Source organism: Phycodurus eques, chromosome 4 (genome assembly GCF_024500275.1).
Source record: "Phycodurus eques isolate BA_2022a chromosome 4, UOR_Pequ_1.1, whole genome shotgun sequence".
NCBI classification, from domain to species: domain Eukaryota; kingdom Metazoa; phylum Chordata; class Actinopteri; order Syngnathiformes; family Syngnathidae; genus Phycodurus; species Phycodurus eques.
The window spans coordinates 10,841,464-10,863,667 of record NC_084528.1 but is presented as its reverse complement, the minus strand read 5'-3'; the positions used below and the strand labels follow the sequence as shown (position 1 = coordinate 10,863,667).

Below are 22,204 nucleotides of genomic sequence, written 5' to 3'. Positions count from 1 at the left end.
GCTCAGTCATTCACAAGCAAAGATGGGGTGAGCTTAACCTCTTTGTTTACAAGTGCGTGAGAAAATAGTCAAACAGTTCAAGGACAATGTTCCTCAATGTACAATTGCAAGGAATTTAGGGATTTCATCATCTACGGTAGAAAATATCATTAAAAGGTTCAGAGAATCTGGAGAAATCACTGCATGTAAGCGGCAAGGCCGAAAACCAACATTGAATGCCCGTGACCTTCAAACCGTCAGGCGGCACTGCATCAAAAACCGACATCAATGTGTAAGGGATATAACCACGTGGGCTCAGGAACACTTCAGAAAACCAATGTCAGTAAATACAGTTCGGCACGACGTCCATAAGTGCAACTTGAAACTCTACTATGTAAAGCAAAAGCCATTTATCAACAACACCCAGAAACGCCGCCGGCTTCTCTGGGCCCGAGCTCATCTAAGATGGACTGATGCAAAATGGAAAACTGTTCTGTGATCCGACGAGTCCACATTTCAAATTGTTTTGGGAAATTGTGGACGTCGTGTCCTCCGGGCCAAAGAGGAAAAGAACCATCCGGACTGTTATGGACGCAAAGTTCAATAGCCAGCATCTGTGATGGTATGGGGCTGTGTTAGTGCCAATGGCATGGGTAACTTACACATCTGTGAAGGCACCATTAATACTGAACGGTACATACAACAGGTTTTGGAGAAACATATGCTGCCATTAGAGCAACGTCTTTTTCATGGACGCCCCTGCTTATTTCAGTAAGACAAAGCCCCTGGTAAAATAAAGACTTTTTTTTCATACCGTTTCGTGCTGGCCAACAGGAAAGAGTTGTTTATTTGTTGGCTGTATATCCAATGTCGTGTTGGTCACACTGTAGAATAATTTATTTTGTTGTGTTTAGTGAATCATCCTGAAAAATGAACTTACCCCAAAAGCTGTTCGGCTTCCTAGTGACAAGGACTAGCTAAGTATGGCTAAAGGTTTAGCCACATAAACATACTGTACATGATGTTGTGGCTAACTACACACAAGTGTGGCCAGGAGATTTTTATACGGTTTAGCCACATTGGCAAGTTGGTTCCATGACCCAGTGCCAACTCTGCCTTGAATTTAGATATGACCTGCAACAGACAGTCAAGGGCCGTATCAAATGCCTCAGCGAGATTTTCCTTCATCACCTCAAAAATATTGCTCAACTCTGCCTCACTCTCTACCTCACTGATGATAAAAAAATAAAAAATAAAAAAAGGATAAGAATTGGTGAACGGACCACTGGTTTCTTTAAGGCTTCCATCCATCCATTCTCTGAGCCGCTTATCCTCACAAGGGTCGCGTCAAAACATGGAAACGGAATACTGTCTGTCTTTTGTTGTGATTAAATTTCTTGATCAATTTGTGCAGCATTACAAAGGGTTCACATATTTTTTCATGCATCTATATACATATACATCTATATACTGTGTCATGAGTTGCACGTTTTCAGTTTAACTAACTAAATTACGCTTTACATGATATTCAACATTTATTGAAATGCACCTGTAACTTTGCTGTTGAAACCCTATATTAAACTCAAAGAAGCATACTGTTTGAGGGTTGTCAGGCATAACAGATTTATTATTATTATTTGTTTGTGTTTGTATTTCCAAAATGTACAAACTGTAACAAAAGTCACGTTGAGTCACTTAAGTTGAAGTTAGTAAATGTGTTTCATACAAATGAATGCATCCAACAAAATGGTTTCAGCAAATATAGTTTTAATATGGATCTCTGGGAAAAACACACCCTCACTCATAATGTCCTTGGCAGTAGGTTTTGGGAGCAGATCTTACTGGATCATTGTGTTCTCTGTACTCTTCTCCAATTCTTGCAAATCCTCCCTAACTTGCATGCACACAGTCAATCAAACATCAACAAAAAATTATTACAGGAATACGACACATGCACCACTCTGGGTACAAGACACACTAGTCACTAGGGCAGACATGCTGGCACACACACATCCACATTGGCATCCCTCAATGTTTTAGATTTTATTTGTCTTTTTTTCCCAGGAATTTGATTTTTGGACCCTGTCGTGAAAACACACTGTTTTCCATTGATTTGTACATTAAGTTAACCATTATTTATTTGAGAGGTGCATGACAAAAAAACAAAATCGAAATAGCTACAAAAATGGAAGCTTTGTTTTGTGGTAAATTTGTTCTATGTGCTTTTAAGTATGATAATTTATGGGTATTTAAAGATAATTTGGGAGGTTTTATCAGTCTGAATAAGACTTTACATAGGCTCTCGTTCAGGGTATTGTAATCCTTTGTAACCGGTTCTTACTTGTCTCATTCTGTGAATGACAAGGAAGGGATTAGCACACATCTTTTGGGTGGAGGATATCGTTATAATAAATCTAATTTGATAAACGCACATGCAGGTTTAAAAAACAAAAGCAGAAGTCAATTTAGGATTGCACAGATGCTTGTGCACATTCTGGTGCTTAAACACTTGCTGTAAGCAATTTGGTTTGTACTTATATTTTGGAGCAACATAAATGTGATACCTACAACACAGTGAGTCAAATTGCATTGTAGACTGTAAAGATATGAATATGGATGCAGCTCATGCTTTCGCATTTGATCGTGCAATAACACAAATGTCCTGTACACGCTATTTTTTAGACTGCACGTGTCAGTTTAAAGGTTAAAGATAAATTACCACAGTTGAAGCTTGTGGGGGGTATTGATTTTCACCGAAAACTCACAAAGTGTATTCGTGCACATACTGTCAGTGCAGTCCGGTCGAAAATTGCACTCTGTTGGAGCAGGAGAATGAAGTGCAGAGAGATAATTGCTACCATCTGTGGTAAAGCTGAAGTCAGCCAGAAAGGCTGTCCTACTTGGCAGGCTTTAGGTTTATGCAACAGGAATTTGGGGGGTAAAAAACAGGATGGGACTGCGATGACTCTTCTCAGTAACGGAAAACTATATGGACCGTACTATCTGTTGCGTCCCAAGGTTACCCCTAACACCCTCTGAAATAAACTGCTTACTTGGCACTTTGCGATGATACTGAACTTTAATGAATGTTATGTCATGACAATGTTACAAAACCTTTGCAGCAGCAACCACTTGACTCTTATACAGAACAATTTTATTCAGTGACACAAAGAAAGTATGTCGTATTCTCACAGCCTCTGCTTCACAGAAAATGTTTGTGGCTACAGATAAAAGGGTGGTTTTACCAAAGAAATTTCTTAGCACATGCAGCCAATTAGTACACTCCCCTTTCCATATTCTTAAAGGGGATTACAAAACCAAGTATTTAGCCAAATTAATTAGAGCAGTCAGCAGAGAGTTTCCAGTCTGTGTGTGTTTGTGTGCTGGGTTTCAGTCTTCGAGAGACTGTGACCCATTTGCGGGATGCAGTGGACTCCAAACTCACGTAGGCTGTTATACTTTCAGATCTTATTCTGTCTTTCCACACTCATAAATGTTAAGTATGTGTAAAACTATTAAACATTTACAGAAGCGTGTTTTCCTGATGTGCCAGTCTACAGCCTCGAGTAAGTCATAATCTACTGCTGAACAGGTTGGAAATGTGAGTAGGACTAAATGGAACAGTCCTTAAATGGTTCAGGTCCTACCTGGAGGAAAGGAGTTATTTTGTAACCGTTGGAAGTGTTCAATCTCATCGAATGGCAATGACCTATGGGGTCTCTCAAGAGTCAGTTCTTGGACCCCTTCTGTTCAGCCTCTAGATGCTACCCTTGGGTCAAATGCTTCAGAACTCTCCAGATGACTATAGTCCAATTGAGGTGTCGTGCCGTTGTCTAAAAGAGATGAACGGATAAATGGATGAACTTTTCTTCAATTAAACCACAACGAAACTCAGATAATCTTTTTTGTCAAGAAAGAAAAGAGGATTGTTGTTTGTAAATACCTGCAGTGACTCTCTTTAAAAACCAAAGACCACGTCCGAAACCTTGGTGTACTGATAAATTAAACAGTCATATCAAATCAATTACTAAAACTGCCTTCTACCATCTGAAGAACATATCCAGAGTGAAGGCTTACATGTGCCAAGCAGACCAGGAGAAGCTCATCCATGCTTTTATGTCAAGTAGACTAGACTGTTGTAATGGTCTTCTGACTGTAATACCCCAAGAGAGCATTAAACAGCTGCAGCTCATTCAGAACACTGCAGCTCGGGTTCTGACCAGAACAAAGAAGTCAGAGCATATTACTCCAATTCTAAAGTCTTTACTCTGGCTCCCAGTCAGCTTTAAAATAGATTTAAAGTTCTTCTACGGGTCTATAAACTCTCTCTTTGTTTTATTTTTTTCTAAGATGCTTTTTTTTCTTTGTTAATCATGTGAAGCCAGTTCTGAGGACCGGGGTTCAATCCCCGGCCCCGCCTGTGTGGAGTTTGCATGTTGTTCCCATGCCTTCGGGGGTTTTCTCCGGGCACTCCGGTTTCCTCCCACATCCCAAAAACATGCGTGGTAGGTTGATTGAAGACTCTAATTTACCCGTAGGTGTGAATGTGAGTGCGAATGGTTGTTTGTTTATGTGTGCCCTGTGATTGGCTGGCAAACAGTTCTGGGTGTACCCCGCCTCCTGCCCGAAGATGGCTGGGATAGGCTCCAGCACTCCCGTGACCCTAGTGAGGATAAGCGGCTCAGAAAATGGATGGATGGATGGATGGATGGATGGATAATCATGTGAAGCACATTGAGTTACCTTGTGTATGATATTTGCTATATAAATAAATTTGCTTTGCTTTGCTCCACGAGAGCTAAAATTTAACCAGATCCTCTCCAAAGGTCAGTGCTGGTTTTCTTTGTTTTTTTATATTTCATACAGATTTGTGGTACAACTATACATTACATTACAAATATAGAAGTATGTAACTATTGTTCAATTTATCATCAACTTATTGAAGTTGAAGAAGGCATTTAGTGTGGAAAAAAATGTGTCTGTTGAAAGTGTAGAAAAATTCCAATTTCGGTAAAGATTTTCTGCCATTCTAAAAATACAGCCATTCAGAAACATTAAGTAGATACTGCATTAGCAGGCCAAATAAAGTAATGCAACATACTCTACATTCAACTTCTATATTCGTCTCATCCGTTCTTCTCCGCAAACCCTTTTCTCCTATATAAGCAGCTTGAATAAAACAAAGGCCCAAGGTAAATAATTGAGCTTATTGTGCCACAAACTTGATGAAATGTAACTTTCAGGAAAAGGGAGTCTTGTTACATTTGCGTCCTGTGTGATACAGTCATATACGTATTTGATCTGGTGAACTCTGCTTCTGCTTCATCATACATTAACCGGTCACAAGCTTATGACCACTTACACAATTGAAAAGAGTTCACCATCCATCAATCCATTTTCTGAGCCGCTACTCCTATAGAAACATAGAAACAAACAACCATTCTCACTCACATTCACACCTATGGGCAATTTAGAGTTGCCAATTAACCTACCATGCATGTTTTTGGGATGTGGGAAGAAACCGGACTGCCCGGAGAAAACCCACGCAGGCGAAGAACGGAGAACATGCAAACTCCACACAGACGGGGCCGGGGATTGAACCCCGGTCCCCAGAACTGTGAGGTAGACACTCTAACCAGTCGTCCACCGTGGCGCCAAAAAGAGTTCAATGGGGAGAAAAAAATAATAATAATGTTTACCTTTACAAAGGTAAAAGAACATTTAAAATGATATCGAAGAGGTTGTAATTTAACAATCTTTATTAATGTAAGTGTTGTATGCACCGGTGAAGAGCAGCACTGCATCACAGTGATCGTCGTTTCTAAAAGTTTGGCTTGTTGAGCTCCACCAGACAGTCATCAGACATTTTAGAAACAGTTCTCTGCATAGGTGGGAGTTGTCACTTTGTGTTGTTGCAAGTCGTCTCAAGTCTTAACCTTCAAGTTTCAACTTACTATGGGAAAAAAAAGCAAGTCAAGTTCCCACAAAATTTCAAACAAGTCGAGTCAGGTCTTTTTTTTTTTGGGTTAAGCGAGTCGTAAATAGTCTTGCTTCGTCACAAAATATATTGGAGTGATCGTTTTTTTTTCAGTGATCACATCACAAAAGAAGTATATCCACACGTTTTAAGGTTAAATGAACAACCACTAAGAATATGAAATTAAATTTACAGTGGAACCTCGGGTTACAAACCTAATTGGTTCCATGACCCCGTTTGTAACCCGAAACGTTCTGAACCAGAGGTAATGTTTTCCATTGGAATTAATGGAAATGCAATTAATCCGTTCCAGGCCCAAAATTAAATTATATTTACCTTTTTTATCAGTGTGTGGGTAAAAATATAGTGCTATATAGAAATGAGTGAAAACACACTATTATAAAGAAATAAAACACTAAATAAATACAACAGGGGGCACGGTGGACGACTGGTTAGAGCGTCAGCCTCACAGTTCTGAGGTGCGGGGTTCAATCCCCGTCCCCGCTTGTGTGGAGTTTGCATGTTCTCCCCGTGCCTGCGTGGGGTTTCTCCGGGCACTCCGGTTTCCTCCCACTTCCCAAAAACATGCATTAATTGGAGACTTTAAATTGCCCGTAGGCATGACTGTGAGTGCGAATGGTTGTTTGTTTCTATGTGCCCTGCGATTGGCTGGTAACGGGTTCAGGGTGTACCCCGCCTCCTGCCCGATGACAGCTGGGATAGGCTCCAGCACGCCCGCGACCCTAGTGAGGAGAAGCGGCTCAGAAAATGGATGGATGGATGGATAAATACAACAGTTTATTGCTCATTGACTAATTGAAAGACAAGGAAGATTATAGGTACTCAATGGAGAAAAGTCTTCTTTCCTTATAACACAGGGACATTCTGTTTCAGGTGTTTCTTTTCTAATTTATTGGTTAAAAGACGATGACGCACCTCTTTCCGCTTTCATAATGTGACAGATGCTGGTCGCATTTGATTAGCTGAATGTGCATATAGGTGTTTTGGAAATGTGGGAGGAAACCAGAGAAAACCCACTCAAATGCGGACACATGCAAACCTTTCAAAAGAGGGCCTGAGATTATCAACCAGGACCTCTCAACTGTGAGGCAGAGGTGCTACCCACTACCGTACAATGCTGTCCCCACCAAGGCCAGTCCTAATATGGCACTAGATTGTACAACTTTATGATAAACCCACTCCCTGTACAAACCCACTCCCTGTATGTGATTTGATTTATGATAGACACAGAATAAATACGTACCTCATTTCACAGAGTTATTAAAGGAAAACATGGAGAATCTCTTGTCATCATACTGATCTGTAACAAGCAAATTGTTGCGTTTTCTTAATTCTCTCACAAAGACATCATAGTCAAATCAAATCATCTGAAATCCCAGAACTTTGAGAATTTTTTTTTTTTTTTTTTTTTTACCAACAAAACTACTTTAATATGTCAACCTGATTAAAATGGTCAACGCATTAATATAATCATGGTAACAAAACTCACTGACTGAACATTGAATAAACATTTGGTTCATTTATTGCCCCATTTTAAATCCTGTTAAGGTTTGCCTACAGGACAGATGATGGGATAAATGATCTTGAATATGTTGCGGTCTGCTTTAGACGCCAAAGTTACAAACACTTTCATGCAATGACGCAACATCACTTTTTTTTCGTTTATGTAACTCGTGGAAATGGGGTGTCAGATTTCTCCTCGTCTTGGAAGAATGAGAGGTCTGTGTCCGTGTGAAAATGGGTTTTTGATGTCAGTTTGCCGTACCGTGATAAACCAGAATGACCTGTAGGAAATAATCAAAACGATGCAATTAGAATGTATTTGGAAGAATAAGATGACTTACTATTCCCATTTTAAAAAGTGAGAGCTCTGTTCCGTTTTTAAAATAAAACATTCCAGCGATGAAACAGTGAAGTAAACCTACTCCTTTTATAGGTGAAACGCATTCTGTTCTTTGCCCTATTCGAAGATGGAAAAAAAACGTGTTGGTTAGTGAAATATTTATTGGCTGCTTTGTTCTGGAGGAATTGCTCCTTATACTGACACCACGTGATCAAAAGGAAGAACTACAGATTAGTATGCTATATGGGTGATTACTGTAGCTGCATTACGCAACAGCTAATAGGACTTCAGGACAATGTCTTTTTGTGTGAGTGTCTTCCTCCCCATCGTAAAACAACAAAATGTGTCACTTGTCAGGCGTAACTTGAGTTGTTATTCCTCTCATCCCAAACTCTTAACGGTACCAAACTTTTAGACTTGTGCAAGAAGATTAGAAAACTGATGCAGCAATGATGTCACAGCATTGCCAGGGACTTAACAAGCATCCAATCAGACTTCTGTCTTGGCCCACCAGTACACTTGGAACATTATTGCAAGCGAATTGCCATGATGTGCTGTTAGGTATTAACCAGGGTTTTAGACTTAAACTTATTTTTCTCTTTGCAGTGTGTCAGTATTGTGACAGTAACAGCCCCCCCAGATATGCATTTGCATGCAATCTCTAGTGACAATGATCAAACACTGACCTCTAGAGTCGTCTTGTGAAAAGCATTGAAATGTTTTTTTTTATTATTATTATTTTTTATATAAATGAAAACCACTGAGGAGGTAACGATAACATGCGATGACAAAGGCCACGTGACATATGACAAGGATGACTGTAAAGTAGAATGCAAGCAGGAGTTAAAGAATTCCACTTGGGTGTGTGGAATCATGCACACAGGCCAAGATGCTTATTCCAGTAGAACCAGGTACAACAAAAGCCTGAGTTAAATTCCTTCGTCTGTCATACAGTTCATAGTTTCCTGTTACAGCATATTTTCCCAGGATGTGGTAAAGTATTTATGTTTGGATTTGTGTATGCTCTTGCACTGAAAGGGTCTGAGGTGTAAGAGTGCGCATTAACTGTACTGAGGCAGTTGATTGGAGCCCATTGTTCTGCCACCTGGTTCACTTTTTTTCAAGTGTTTTGTATTTTTTATTCACGTGAGTCAAAGGTAAAATTTAAACTTTGTAATACATGTATATATTTAAATATGAATATATAGTTTATTGTTTGTAATGCATCTCACTGTTCCTTCGAACTATGCTTGCTTTTGTTTGTTTGAATGACTCTGGGATCTTATTGAAGGATTATTTTACTTATTCTACTAAAGGTGATGTTTACTGACTCTTTCAGTGCTGAGCCGCTGCAACCACCACAATGATTTTGTACATGTTCCTTATCATGCTCTGTGGAACTTGCCTGGCACGTCCTCACTTTTCTCAAAGTGAATGTTAAAATATTTTTTAAAATATATTTTTAATTTATTTTAAAAATAGTTATTAATGTTAGTGAACGGTCACCGATGGTGTAGCGGTACGCTCGCCTTACTTTGGTGTGGGCAGCGTGACTATGAGTGCGAATGGTTTTCCGTGTCTATATGTGCCCTGCGACTGACTGGCGACCAGTTCAGGGTGTAGTCCGCCTTTTGCCTGTTGTCAGCTGGGATAGGCTCCGGCACCCTGCGACCCTAACCAGAATAAACGGTGTTGAAAATGAATTGATGGATGTTAATGAATTTGTGTCAAGACGCAACAATAGTTTAACGCCTCGATTGTGTAACTCACCCTGCAACTGTCCAGGACCACCACTCATTTTCCCCTACTGTTGGAAGTGGTGGTGGGAACACATTCGTAACAGAAGGAATAGGCAGAATAACAGCAGTTCGGGTTTGGGAAGCGTTCAAAGCTTTCATCGTTGGGTAGGTCTCTTCTCCTTCAATTGACTCAAAATTTGCGCTTCAGTTTTATCTGTACGATAACATCCCAATTGTGTTTAAATGTGTTTCTATTTATGTATTTGTATTTTGTTCCAGAATTCAGCTGCGCTGTGAATACGTGTGGACCAATGTGGTGGGCCAAACACACCCCGCAAGAAATACATTTGCACAAAGGAGAAACAATTGTTCACAGATTCATTTTCCATGGACTAACTTTGTATTGAAGCCCTGGTTCAAACTTGTTTCAAAATCCACTACTTCTCCATTACTATTCAGGGCTCACATGTTTGAAATGCTGACATTGGTTTCCGTATTTTAGGTGTCTGGGAAATACTCTAACTTCAGCTTGCAGTTGATCTTCGTGACCAGCAAAGGCCGCCTTTTGATTTGTTGCCAGCGGGGACAGGAGAAGGTGATGATTAACAAAACACAGTATTAAAATTAATCTCAACAACTCCATATTAACTTTTGATGTATTTTTGCAGACTTCCTTTAACTTTTATCCAATCTTTCCAGATGCCGAGCTCCGACTCCTCAGTGGCCGCTTCAACGGAAATGGGATTACTGCAATGGGAGCTCATTGGGGAGTGACAAGCATGCCGATAAATGCCACTAACCTAAACAAGTATGCCAGCTTGACTTAAGTAATGATGAATAAAATGTATACTTGTCCATCAGGCATTAAATATAATCATGCTTTTAAAACTTGACCTCGTGTTTAATTACATAATCACTGCATAAATTCACTTTTATTTATAGTTTACCAAATATGCTGGTACAAATAATGTTTACATCATAATGTTATAAAACAATCAGTAAATATGAGTTATGATAGCTGTTAAGGTTAAGACTATGATACGCCTGACAAAGACAGAAAAGAAGACATGACATTAGAGCTCTTCTTTGGTGGTTTTCCAGGCCTGGTAGCTGAGATGACTGCTACCTCCATAGCACACGGTAGTCAGGATGGCAAAACACTGAAAAAGTGGTAAAAATGAAGAAACTATTTTAAGAAAACAATACAATGTTCCTGTTAATAATACTAGCTCTATGCAGACAACTTTGTGAGGATCAGTTTGGAAAATGCCCTTTCCTTCCACATGACTCAGCCCCAGTGCATTAAGCCAGGTCTGTAAAATATCATTCCTATATTTTGTTGTTCTGTAGTTTCACTTTTGGTAGCCCACAACTTTTGTCCCGATACAGTATTTCTCAACGGTTAAAACACAAAACCCTATTGTCTGAACCATTTTATTCTCGCTCATCAAAACAAACAAACAAAATCATAACCTGCACGATCAATTTCCCAATCGTTTTCTAGACCAAGTTGTTGATGCAAAATCTTTTATTACCAGTTGCTCTTGATTTTCTGTATAAAGCATCTATGCATTGTGTGTGATACATATTTTCTGGACATATCACCATCATTTCTCTACATTTTTATATTAATATGCCAATGGTTTTCAACCTTTTTACACCATTGACCACCATAAAAAAACCTAGTTCTGCATTACCACTATATTGTACCACATTAAAATACAGTAACTTAGAGAGCCTGAGTGTTCATCGAACATGACATCATGTTGGTATCGTCTATTTTTAAGTATCTACATCTACGCATTTAATTTCAGTTCAATGATGTATCCAGATGCCTTAAAACCTGCATAATTCTGTGAATTGCTAAACCAATGAAACTTGACTAAATTAAAATTTTGCAATATATACCGTATTTTCACGACCATGAGGCGCACCGTATTAAAAGGTGCAGTCTCAGTTACGGGGTCTATTTCTGTATTTAACGCATACATAAGGCGCACCATATTATTGGGCGCAGGCATGGTAAAACATACGCTAGATGAAAACATATGGTAGCATTCATGCTAGCGTATGTTTTTCAAAAGGCAGCGGGAGCAAAACTGGGTTCGGTTGTACTTTATTGAAGAATTTAACAATGTACTCACGTTATTATTTTTTTATCGAGCCTCATCCACAAATCCATCAAAGTCCTCATCTTCTGTATCCGAAATGAACAGCTGGGCAATTTCGCCAACAAACACGCCTCTATATAAGCAGCGTGTCGGCAGGAAATGCTCCCAGTCAGTAAAGCGGAGCGCTCATCAAGTCACACAACGACATCTACAGTCCATTTTGGAGAAAATGTAAGACTTTTAAGTGCGCCTTATGGTCGTGAAATGCGGTAGTTTAAATATGAGAAATTGTTTGGGTTAACTGCTTTACAGTACCTTACATCAAGATTTCACAGGTGGCTGTGGCGGTAATGCAACTAGTTTGTCAGACATTTGAAATTGAAGAGTAGAAGGACTTTCCCAGCATGCCTCGCTGCATTTGTAAATATCCATCCATCCATTTTCCAAGCCGCTTCTCCTCGCAAGGGTTGCGGGCGTGCTGGAGCCTATCCCAGCTCTCATCGGGCAGGAGGCTAGGTACATCCTGAACTGGTTGCCAGCCAATCGCAGGGCACACATCAACAAACAACCATTCACACTCACATTCATACCTACGTACCTATTTAGAGACTATTTAGAGACTTCAATTAACCTACCATGCATGTTTTTGGGATGTGGGAGGAAACCGGAGTGCCCGGAGAAAACCCCCGCAGGCACGGGGAGAACATGCAAACTCCACACAGGCGGGGTCGGGGATTGAACTCGGGTCCTCAGAACTGTGAGGCAGACGCTCTAGCCAGTCGTCCACCGTGCCGCCCATTTGTAAATATCCATCCATTGTCAACACCGCTTATCCTGGTTAGGGTCGCGGGGCGCTGGAGCCTATCCCAGCTGACTTCGGGCGAAAGGCGGACTACACCCTGAACTGGTCGCCAGTCAGTCGCAGGGCACATATAGACACGGACAACCATTCGCACTCACATTCACACCGTCACTGAGTGGGAACTGATCCCACGCTGCCCGCACCAAAGTCAGACGTGTGCACCACTACACCATCAGTGACATCATTTGTAAATAGTTACAGTTAATTACGTGTTTTATCGTGAATGTTAGTTCATGTTTGCGCTTCACCTTGTGTAAGCACAAGCACCACTCAACATGACTTTCGGATCATACATGTACATGAGATGATGCATACAGGTTCATGGAGGAAAAACAAAATCTAAACATCTCGATTAGCACAGGCGCGCGCGCACAAGCACGCACGCGCGCGCACACACACACACACACACACACACAGGTTTTGTACTGGGTGGTAATGAAGTGCAAAAAATGAAACTATACTTTAAACTTTGGAATGTATCTTCACTAAATACATAAAACAACTTGTTTCAACATTTTATAAAAGAAAATGAGACACACACACACATGTGCAATTTAAAAAAGGAGACCCTCTTCCTAACAGAGTGAAGATATTTGGATGAATCCCAAAAGATTCAACATGTTTGGGCATGTTTTCAAAAAACAAAAACATGTCTATGCATGTTTTCGATAAGAGTCTCGGAAACTCCCTCATGAAATGTTATACTTTAGATCCTTTGGAATAACGCATTACACCTGCACTTGTTTTTGATGAGAGCCTTGAGAATGAGAAGATGTCCTTGAAAAACAAAAACATGTCTAGGCATGCTTTTTGATAAGAACCTCGGAAACTCCCTCATGAAATGTAGAACTGACATGTTTATGCTTTAGATTTTTATGTTCATCACCTAATGCTTTACACTTGGACATGTTTTTTGGTAAGAGCCTTGAAAATGAGAACATGTCTGGGCTTGTTCAGTGATGCTTTTTGAGACTGATGGCCCGCTCAGCGTTTCAGAGAAAACACATGTTCGTGGCTAAATACTCATTTTTTTCCAGATCTTCTAACATCTCAGAGACCCGATGTCACCTGCTAAAGCCACGTGAGTACCTCGTTCTCTACAGGTGTGGGGTTGTGACCTCTGGACACTACCCTCAAAAATCTCGGACACCCAATGTCACGTGCACAAGTCACGTGATGACCTCATTCTTTGCAGCTGATGTGACGTCATTTTGTGTCCATCGGACGTGACGTCATTGCGCATGTGTGCTGGCAGCGTGCCAAGTGATGATGTCATCGGACACGTGCGCTGGCAGCGTGCCAAGTGGTGACGTCATAGGCAATCCATCATTTTGTCATTATCCCTATATTAATACTTTCTCTTGTCACTTAAGCCAATGGAAACGTTATTCTCAGGTATAGACAATCAATGTTGCTGTAGCTTTGCTAAAACAACAAATCCAACGGTGGCTTAGGCTTTTTCACAACAGTCTTTGTGAATATTTACAGTATGCAATTCTCATTCACACAACATATCGACTCCGCTTACAAAAACCACTGTGGGGACCCCAAGGCAACATAGGAAAAAAAAAAGTTAAACAAAAAGGTTTTTTTTTTCCAGACTTTTTTTTCCCCTCCATAGGTCACTGATTTAATGTATTTTTACTTTCAACATTTTATTCTAATAGAACTTCTTCAAAATCAAACAGAAAACTGCCCTGCATTGATTACACTGGGGAACCAATTTTTTGTTCAGTTAGGTCTGACAGCTGTTTGTAACAATTTTTTTTGTGTGCGATATCCAAAACTGATCTCAGTTTTTCTCTATCTTGTCAAGTTTTTGAACAAAGTGAGAACAAAGTGGAACAAAGGAAATACAGTCTATACATACTCTATGTAAATAAAACACTAAGATGGAAATGCTTTGAAAACTAAAAAAAAAAAAAAAAAAATAAAAAAAAAAGCATAAAACAAAATAGAACTTACAACGGTATGCCCATGGTTACAAGGTTAAGAGAAAGGCCAGCACTAATTATCTTAATTCCTACTATGCTAGCTTTCTGTTTGCAGATATTGATAGTACTGACTTATTGGGAGCTGCACACACCTCTCACAGCACTGTCTCAATTGTGACTGCACAAACAAGTTGCCATGTAGCTGTTGCTGAGTCCAATCGTAATCAGCTGGCAAGTCTTACTACAGTTAATCAGTGGAATTTTGCTTATCTGGAGGGTAAGATGTGGAGAAAAGACTCGACGTGCTCGAAAAAAAAAACTGACTGCAATTTTGGAATCAGCATACCAAATTTTTAGTTTTAATCAGCATGAAAAGCTAACAACAATTTTTTTTTTCAAATTGTTCCCCAGCGAAATTATCAAACCAACCAAATAGTTAACTAACCACAAACACATCTATCCGAGCTGTACTGTACAGTAGCTCAATGATCACAGTGTTTTTTGTTTTTTTTGTTTGTTTTTGTTTTTTTCTGATCCCTTAGGACCCCCTCCACTACTCCTTTAAGTCACGGCCCTTTGGTAAACGATATTAAAACACTGCTCGCCCTGATTAATATTAACAAGAATTCCTTTATTCTCACTGCAATAACTGCTTTGAATAGCAGCAAATGAATGCAGCGATCCAATACATCTACTGTACATCCACTTTGAGAAAACCTTTGTTGAAAGATTGCCTTTGTCTCTTCAGACTCTATTGCTATGTACAGTATGTAGACTATGGCGTATAGCGTGGTCATTCAAATGTTTATGACACAGTAGCTCTTACTGCAGATGCAGTCCAGCAGCTGTAGGTGTGTCGCCCAGCAACGCTACTCTGCAGCGAGAGGACTTCCAGCACTGCTGTCAGCAGATACAGAGCTGTGGCACTGCTGTTTAAACACAGAGACTAGAAAGGACACACATAAAAACACAGATGAAAAGCAAAACTAGTCTTGAATATCAAATCAGGACCATCAATCACTGTGAAAGTATATCATTCAACATATTATTAGACTGACTGAATGCAGCTTAGTCTTAGAACAATCGTACATTTTGTTTCTCCCGAAGAATGATAACCATAACATAAACCCAAAGTCATATTCCGAAGCTGCACAGTTTTTTTGTATCATTTGCAGTCTTGGATTTCAACATAAACGTCACAGATGCTCTGTTAGTGAATTAGTTAATTGTGTTTTACCAGTGTCGTCCAGGGCACTTGGGGTGTCCTGTTTTGGACTCCAGTGAGATAGATAATAAAGAGGCAAATGGTCATGACCCAGCATGAGATGGAAACAAACATAACCCAGCAGAGAGCAGAGAGCTGAAAATATTCTGTGCCTGCTAGCAGAATCCACACCAACATCCCACAGACCTGCAGGAAATGAGAGGAGAGGAGGAGACTGTTGGGTTGTCATCTTAACTTGAAGAAAATTGAACAAAATTTGGACCCAGGTGGACCCGTAACAGTCAAGTTTTAGTCCATAAGAGCCAATAATTAGATATATATTTTTTTTAAATGCCTTGTCAGGTGTGTCACTACGTTTTATGGATAGGTGTGGTTTAGCCCCCAGGCAATGCACAGGATGTAGGGGTTAGGCGAATGTCGTGCCAGCACAACATTTCATAAACAGCCAACCAAGACAGAAATTGCTTTTTTCACGTTTTTGGACCGATTTTTAAAACAATACACTATTTTGATAAAAAGGTGAAAGTCACCATTAGATTTGTAGTGTTATTTCAGTCTCTTTTTTTAATACAGTACACGAGCACAGGAAGTATGTTTACAGCATTAACCACAATAAAATTCTGTTCTCTTAATAATGTTCTCTCATTTACGAAATAAAAGTAGCATTTCACAAGAAGAGCAAGTTATTAAAAATAGATAGTACGTCTCCCAATAATGTGCTGAACTTGAGAAAAATTAAAAGTTTGAATTTCCCTTTTTCTTCAAGATGCCAAATCTTGACACAATAGTGCAGTTTCAAACAGTTTTACATATTTTGATTTAACAATTCTTAACTGTTTAAGGTTATGTTTGTTCAAAATCGTAGTTTAGTTTCATAATGGTGTTTCACATACATATGCGATTCTAACTGAGAAGTACAAACAAAAATGACATGAACATGAACACAAAGACTGACCTATTCCTTTGGACAAGAGCCCCGTGTCACCGGATGACATACTGACACTTATCCAGATAAAGCTTGGTCTTTCTCCCCTTGCAAAACCTAAGAAGGAAGTCTTCACTGTGGAGACACCCAGGATGACCAAGAAAGTCTGCAAGTTCCTTATGACTCCCACAATGCGACTGGGGGAAGGAATTGATTGTTGATTGTTGAACAATTGAACATGGTCACTTACTCCTTATGAATGGAAAATGATCACCCCCCCCACCCAGCAGTGATCAAAGACACTGCCAGTTGGATTCCTCGTTATTGTGTCCCATGTGGTGAAAGTAAATGATAAAATAACATTGAAGAAATCCCAGGTGGCACGGTGGATGACTGGTTACCACATCTGCCTCACAGTTCTGAGGACCGGACTTCAAATCCCAGCCCCACCTGTGTGGATTTACATGTTCTCCCCGTGCCTGCGTGGGTTTTCTCCAGGTATTCCGGTTTCCTCCTACATCCCAAAAACATTTGTGGTAGGTTGATTGAAGACTCTAAATTACCCGTAGGTGTGAATATGAGCACAAATGGTTGTTTGTTTATATGTGCCCTGCGATTGGCTGGCGACCAGTTGAGGGTGTAACCCGCCTCTCGCCCGAAGATAGCCGGGATAGCCTCCAGCATGCCCGAGACCCTAGTGAGGATAAGCGGGACGGAAACTGGATGGATGGATAGTTCATATACTGTGGTCTCAATTTTAAAAACATAGTACAGAAAGCTATGTCACAGAGCCGACACAACAGATGACATTTCAATAAACATGTTTAGTAGTATGAATATTATATTCACACGTAGCTACTCACCATTTGTGCTGTATTTACTAATGGTGGAACACACTTGTGTCAACGTCTTTTATTATCACCGTGATCGTCATGCAAAGTGATCCCAGACAGCAAACCAATAGCACATCGGGCATCTTCTATCGAGACTCTTTCGTCATGGAAGGTTCCGACAATTATCGTAAACCGTCCCACCCCTAGTTATGTACTAAAACGTTCACAATAATATCGTTTTGATTTTTAATTCCCAAACCAGTCTATGAAACTCAATGTTTGACCAGCTAGCTAAACTGTTATATTAGCATACGTCTTGGTGAGTTTTTGGATGAAGTTCGACATCGTTGTTGTTGTGTCTTTAATGCGCAAGTCGCGAACCATGCACGTTGCCATCCGATTTTTGGAGACTTCATCCACAGCATAATCCTTGAATCTGAATTTTATTATTTTCGAAGCGCCTTCCATCGTTGGTCATGCAGGTGGCTACTTCACACTGGCAAGTGCGCAACCATGGAGACTGTGTTGCCAGGTTGCCGCGAATGACCCCCAAAACGTTTCTTCCTTTCTTTCAAAAAAGAAAAAAGGGAAAATATCTGATTTAAAATGCAGATTTCCAACTCTAAACGAAATGACTTGTCAAGTCAAGTCTCTTGGCTACTAAGTCTAAAGTCAAGCCAAGGTCTTGTTGAAGTATTTGGCAAGCAAGTCGCAAGTCATAAAACTGGCAACTCGAGTCGACTCAAATCAAGTCAATTGACTCAAGTTCCCCCAGCTCTGCCTTCATGTTTAAGAACAACACCTTAACATCACCTTCAAATAATGCATCCCAAGAGTGTGTCAAGTTTCCACTTCCAACACTGTTTTTTGAGAAAATCCGTCATGACTTGTTTTACTTCGCTGATTTGGGAAGGAAGCAAGACAATAAGCTGGCAGAGGAGGAAGAGTGCTATGTTTTTGATTAGCATCCTATTTGCTCAAGATTTCTTTTTGAGTTTTATTTTAGACTATTTGGGGGGGAAAAGCCATCTCAGTTTTGGGACCTAAAAAAGTTAAATAATGAAAAAAAGAATATATATATATATATATATATATATATATATATATATATATATATATATACTACTTCTACTACTGATTCTACTACTAATAATTATATTAATAATAATAGTAATAATAATAACAATAAATATTTTCTTTAGGACTTTGGCCTACAATGGATTTATCTTTTTGGTTGAATGAAAGTTACAACTTATGTTTACATCCAATAATTGGCTATGTAGAGTAGATTAAGATAAATTAATATTATGTGTAGTATCTTCTTTTGTTGTTTATCTATTGAAAAGCATTTACTGTAGCTCCACATTTTTCTACAAAACAACTAAATATATTAAAGATAAAACTGATAAGTTATATTATAATGCAATCCATCCATTTTCCATACCGCTTATCCTCACTAAGGTCAAGGGCATGCTGGAGCCTATCACAGGTAACTCTGGGCTATAACATAATAATGCTTTTAGTTAATTAATTTCCACAATGATTCAGAGGGTTTGATGTCCACTGTTCACATATTTATGCCACAATCAAATTAACCAAAATCGCCTTAGACCAGCTGCGCCAAAAGTTAGATGTGGTCTTAACAGGTATGAGTTTAGACCAACTTTCTGCCACCAAATTGTCACAACGCATCTCGGGCACATCTCCAAGGAGAACACCCAGCTTGATGCAGACCAGTCTGCCCAATTGGCAAACACGTGCAGTGAGCCTTGCCCTTGCAGGAAAATCAGGATCCGTTGGCATATGTGCCCCCGCCGCAGATGTGTCATCTACAAAACTAGAGCTATTGTTGTTTCTATTCCTGTTCTATTCCCTTCGTGCCCGTTTCTGACTTTCACTTTCTGCCCACTCTCTGTTCCAAAGGCATAGAGCCGTCAGTTTCTAGTTTACTGAAGTGCTCCATGAATTCTATATTGCAACTAGTGGCAGGGCAAACATATGACATGCCCACAAAATGAAGACACTAAGCACTCCTTAATTGTATAGGAATTATCCCAAATTATTTTTCAATTTAAGGGCATTCCATCAGTTTCTTAACAGTTCTCTGAATTTAGATCTTTCATCGCCTTTGAACATATTTCTTAATGATGATACACAGTCACAGAACCGCAATGAATACAAATTTAAATACAAACTTACTATTTCTGCCATAAGGAGAATGCCCTTAGCTGTCGAGGTGAATCGTTGGTCAAAGGCCAAGGTGGATGGTGAGATGCTGCACTGTGGTGGAGTGGGAGGCCTGTGGTCTAACACGATTGAGTTTCTCTCCATGATGCACTCGTATAGATTGTCTTTGTCCTCTCAGCGAGACAGATGCTGTTGTAGAGGAAGTTTTGTTCCAGTGCCGGAAACCAACAAGGCCACCCCCCTTTTGAATCTGATAAATACTGTACTTGCTCATATACAGGACACACTGCATAAACGTTTGAGTATACAGTAGTTCCCAGTTTACTTGGCATTCATTCTATTTTCCATCACTTATCCTGTTTAAGGTTTCGGGTCTGCTGTAGCCTATCACAGCATTATTTGGGAAAGAAGCAGGGTTTACCCTGGACAGATCAGCAGGCAATCACAGGGCACATACAGCAAAGTCAAACATTCATCCAATTCAGTATCTTCTGTGGCAGGAAGCCAGAGGAGCTGAAGAAAACTCACACAAGCATAGACAGAAAATGTGAACTCCACACAGGAAGCTCTGTGTCGAGTTTCGAATCCAGAACCTTTGACTGTGAGTCACACGGCCCGACAACTACTCCAACATGCGTCCTCCCTTGGCATTCAATTAAAAAATTGTTTGCTATATTGAACACTGCAATGACTAGAATTTGGTCAAGCGATGGATTTAAATGTATTCGAGACACTTTTCTTGTCATCAGTATCCCAGCATTCCCTGCATTGTTTGTGTGAATGCATTTGCGTGTTTATTCCCAGGACACATTGACAGAGACAATTTTGCTGATGACGCATGGAGCCGATAGGCAAGACAACTATGATGTATGCCTCTTAACCACAATTATTGATTGGTAGTGTGCAGTGTAAGCACTGCCGGATAGTAAATGTGAATTAAATAAGAGAAGGAACACAAATGGAGATGTTTTCTCACCAAATAATAATCCGCCGTATTACGTTCAAAATCATTTACATCATGAAAGCACTCAAAGCAGTACGAGTATGAGCGGTTGGTACATCTGCCCCACAGTTCTGAGGTTCTCGGTTGCATCCCACTTCTCACCCCAAATTTCAGCTGTGATAGGCCGGTATAGAAAGTGGATGGATGGATAAAAAAAAAAAAAAGAATTTGCACACTCTTGCAATACATACGTTAGTGGCAGTGAATAGCCCAATCCGCTGGGGGGCAGTAGTTACACACGGGCTGTGCCAATAGGCCCCAAGTCTAGTAAGGGCAGCGTGAGGAGGGACAAAAGATTCACATTGAAGCCATCTTGACTTTGGTGTGCTGCGGGTTTTGAAGCACAATGGCCATCCAATTGATCATGACAAATTATTCTTTATATTTTCTATGAAAAACAATTGAAAATTGAGTTGTTATTAGTTCATTTAAAATTCCACATAATAGATATACACTTATATACACTGGGGGTGGAGGAAGAGTCCTTATAATTAACTTAATTTGAACATGTACATCTATTGCATATGATTAAATTGATGTTAACATATATTACTTTTTTTATTTTCAAGGAAAAGAGGGGACAGTTAGGTAAATTTACCACGTTATTCATGTACAACCAGAAATTAAGTACTTTTTTCAGTTACTAGTATATTATTAAACTCATGCTGATGAAATTGTGAAAATCCCTTTATATTTGACTTGTATTAACATGTAATCAGAGGAATTAATTGTTTCTTGGCTCAAGCAATGGTTCGCCAGGCAGCAGTTCTAGACACATGCTGCTCAGCGAGAGATTGAAATAACCAGATCACAAAAATCCAATTTTATTAATCACAACAATCAAATGACACTGAAGATCACAAAATGAGGGATTTGTTCTTAAGCTTATGCAAACAAAATAACCTTCTCATTTAGATGCCATGTGCTTTTCCTTGACAGCCAGCAAGCATTCTCAAGCCTATTAGTTATTTGACATTTACACATTTTTGTAAACCCCATATTAAGTTCCTAGAAGTGTAATTTTCCTTTAATCTAATGCTGGCTATAGGCTTGCAGGAGTAATTGTAGAAAGATTTCCTGACTTTGGTGATTATAATAACACCAATAAGGAAGCTATTGTTGACAAACCCTTGCACAGCTAGGTTTTCTTTCACTGAAATGATTAGAAACACGGAGTGATTTCCTTTTTTATGATTTGATTTGATTTATTTATTTATTTATTTTGGTTGCTGTAACTAGAATAAATCCAACAAAATGTGGAGCAATGTATTCACCTTTTGGCTGTGGCTATGCAAACTGACTGTAAAGAAGCAGCACATATTTTCTCGAAGTGACAAAACATTTCTTGAGTGTCTCTTTCCAGCCTCCCCTCCTTTAGCTGTTGCTTTTGCACTATTGTCTCCTTCACTTATAAACTCCTGTTCCCTTCTCATTTTCGCCCCCCGCTTCTGTCCTCTGCTTCCTCTTCAGCTTCGTGGTGTGTGATTAGATTCACACAGTCTTCTATCATTGTCACTGACACATACACACACTGCTCCATTTATTCAAACCCTGTAAATAACCTC

The 22,204-nt window shown here is 39.7% G+C and overlaps 2 protein-coding genes across 2 annotated transcripts; one reads left to right on the top strand and one right to left on the bottom strand.

The window, feature by feature from the left end:
- Window positions 1-8,570: 8,570 nt before the first annotated feature.
- LOC133401921 (zymogen granule membrane protein 16-like) lies at window positions 8,571-10,343 on the top strand. Its single transcript, XM_061675451.1, has 5 exons — window positions 8,571-8,588; window positions 9,606-9,724; window positions 9,839-9,875; window positions 10,062-10,154; window positions 10,259-10,343. Exons 1-5 carry the CDS (start codon window positions 8,571-8,573, stop codon window positions 10,331-10,333), a joined length of 342 nt encoding a protein of 113 aa, XP_061531435.1. The 3' UTR covers window positions 10,334-10,343.
- Window positions 10,222-19,851, bottom strand: cmtm8b (CKLF-like MARVEL transmembrane domain containing 8b). Its single transcript, XM_061673923.1, has 4 exons — window positions 19,649-19,851; window positions 15,704-15,877; window positions 15,293-15,412; window positions 10,222-10,719 (listed from the first exon to the last, which is right to left on the bottom strand). The coding sequence occupies exons 1-4, from the start codon at window positions 19,778-19,780 to the stop codon at window positions 10,633-10,635; spliced, it is 513 nt and encodes a 170-aa protein (XP_061529907.1). The 5' UTR covers window positions 19,781-19,851; the 3' UTR covers window positions 10,222-10,632.
- Between the last annotated feature and the right edge of the window lie 2,353 nt (window positions 19,852-22,204).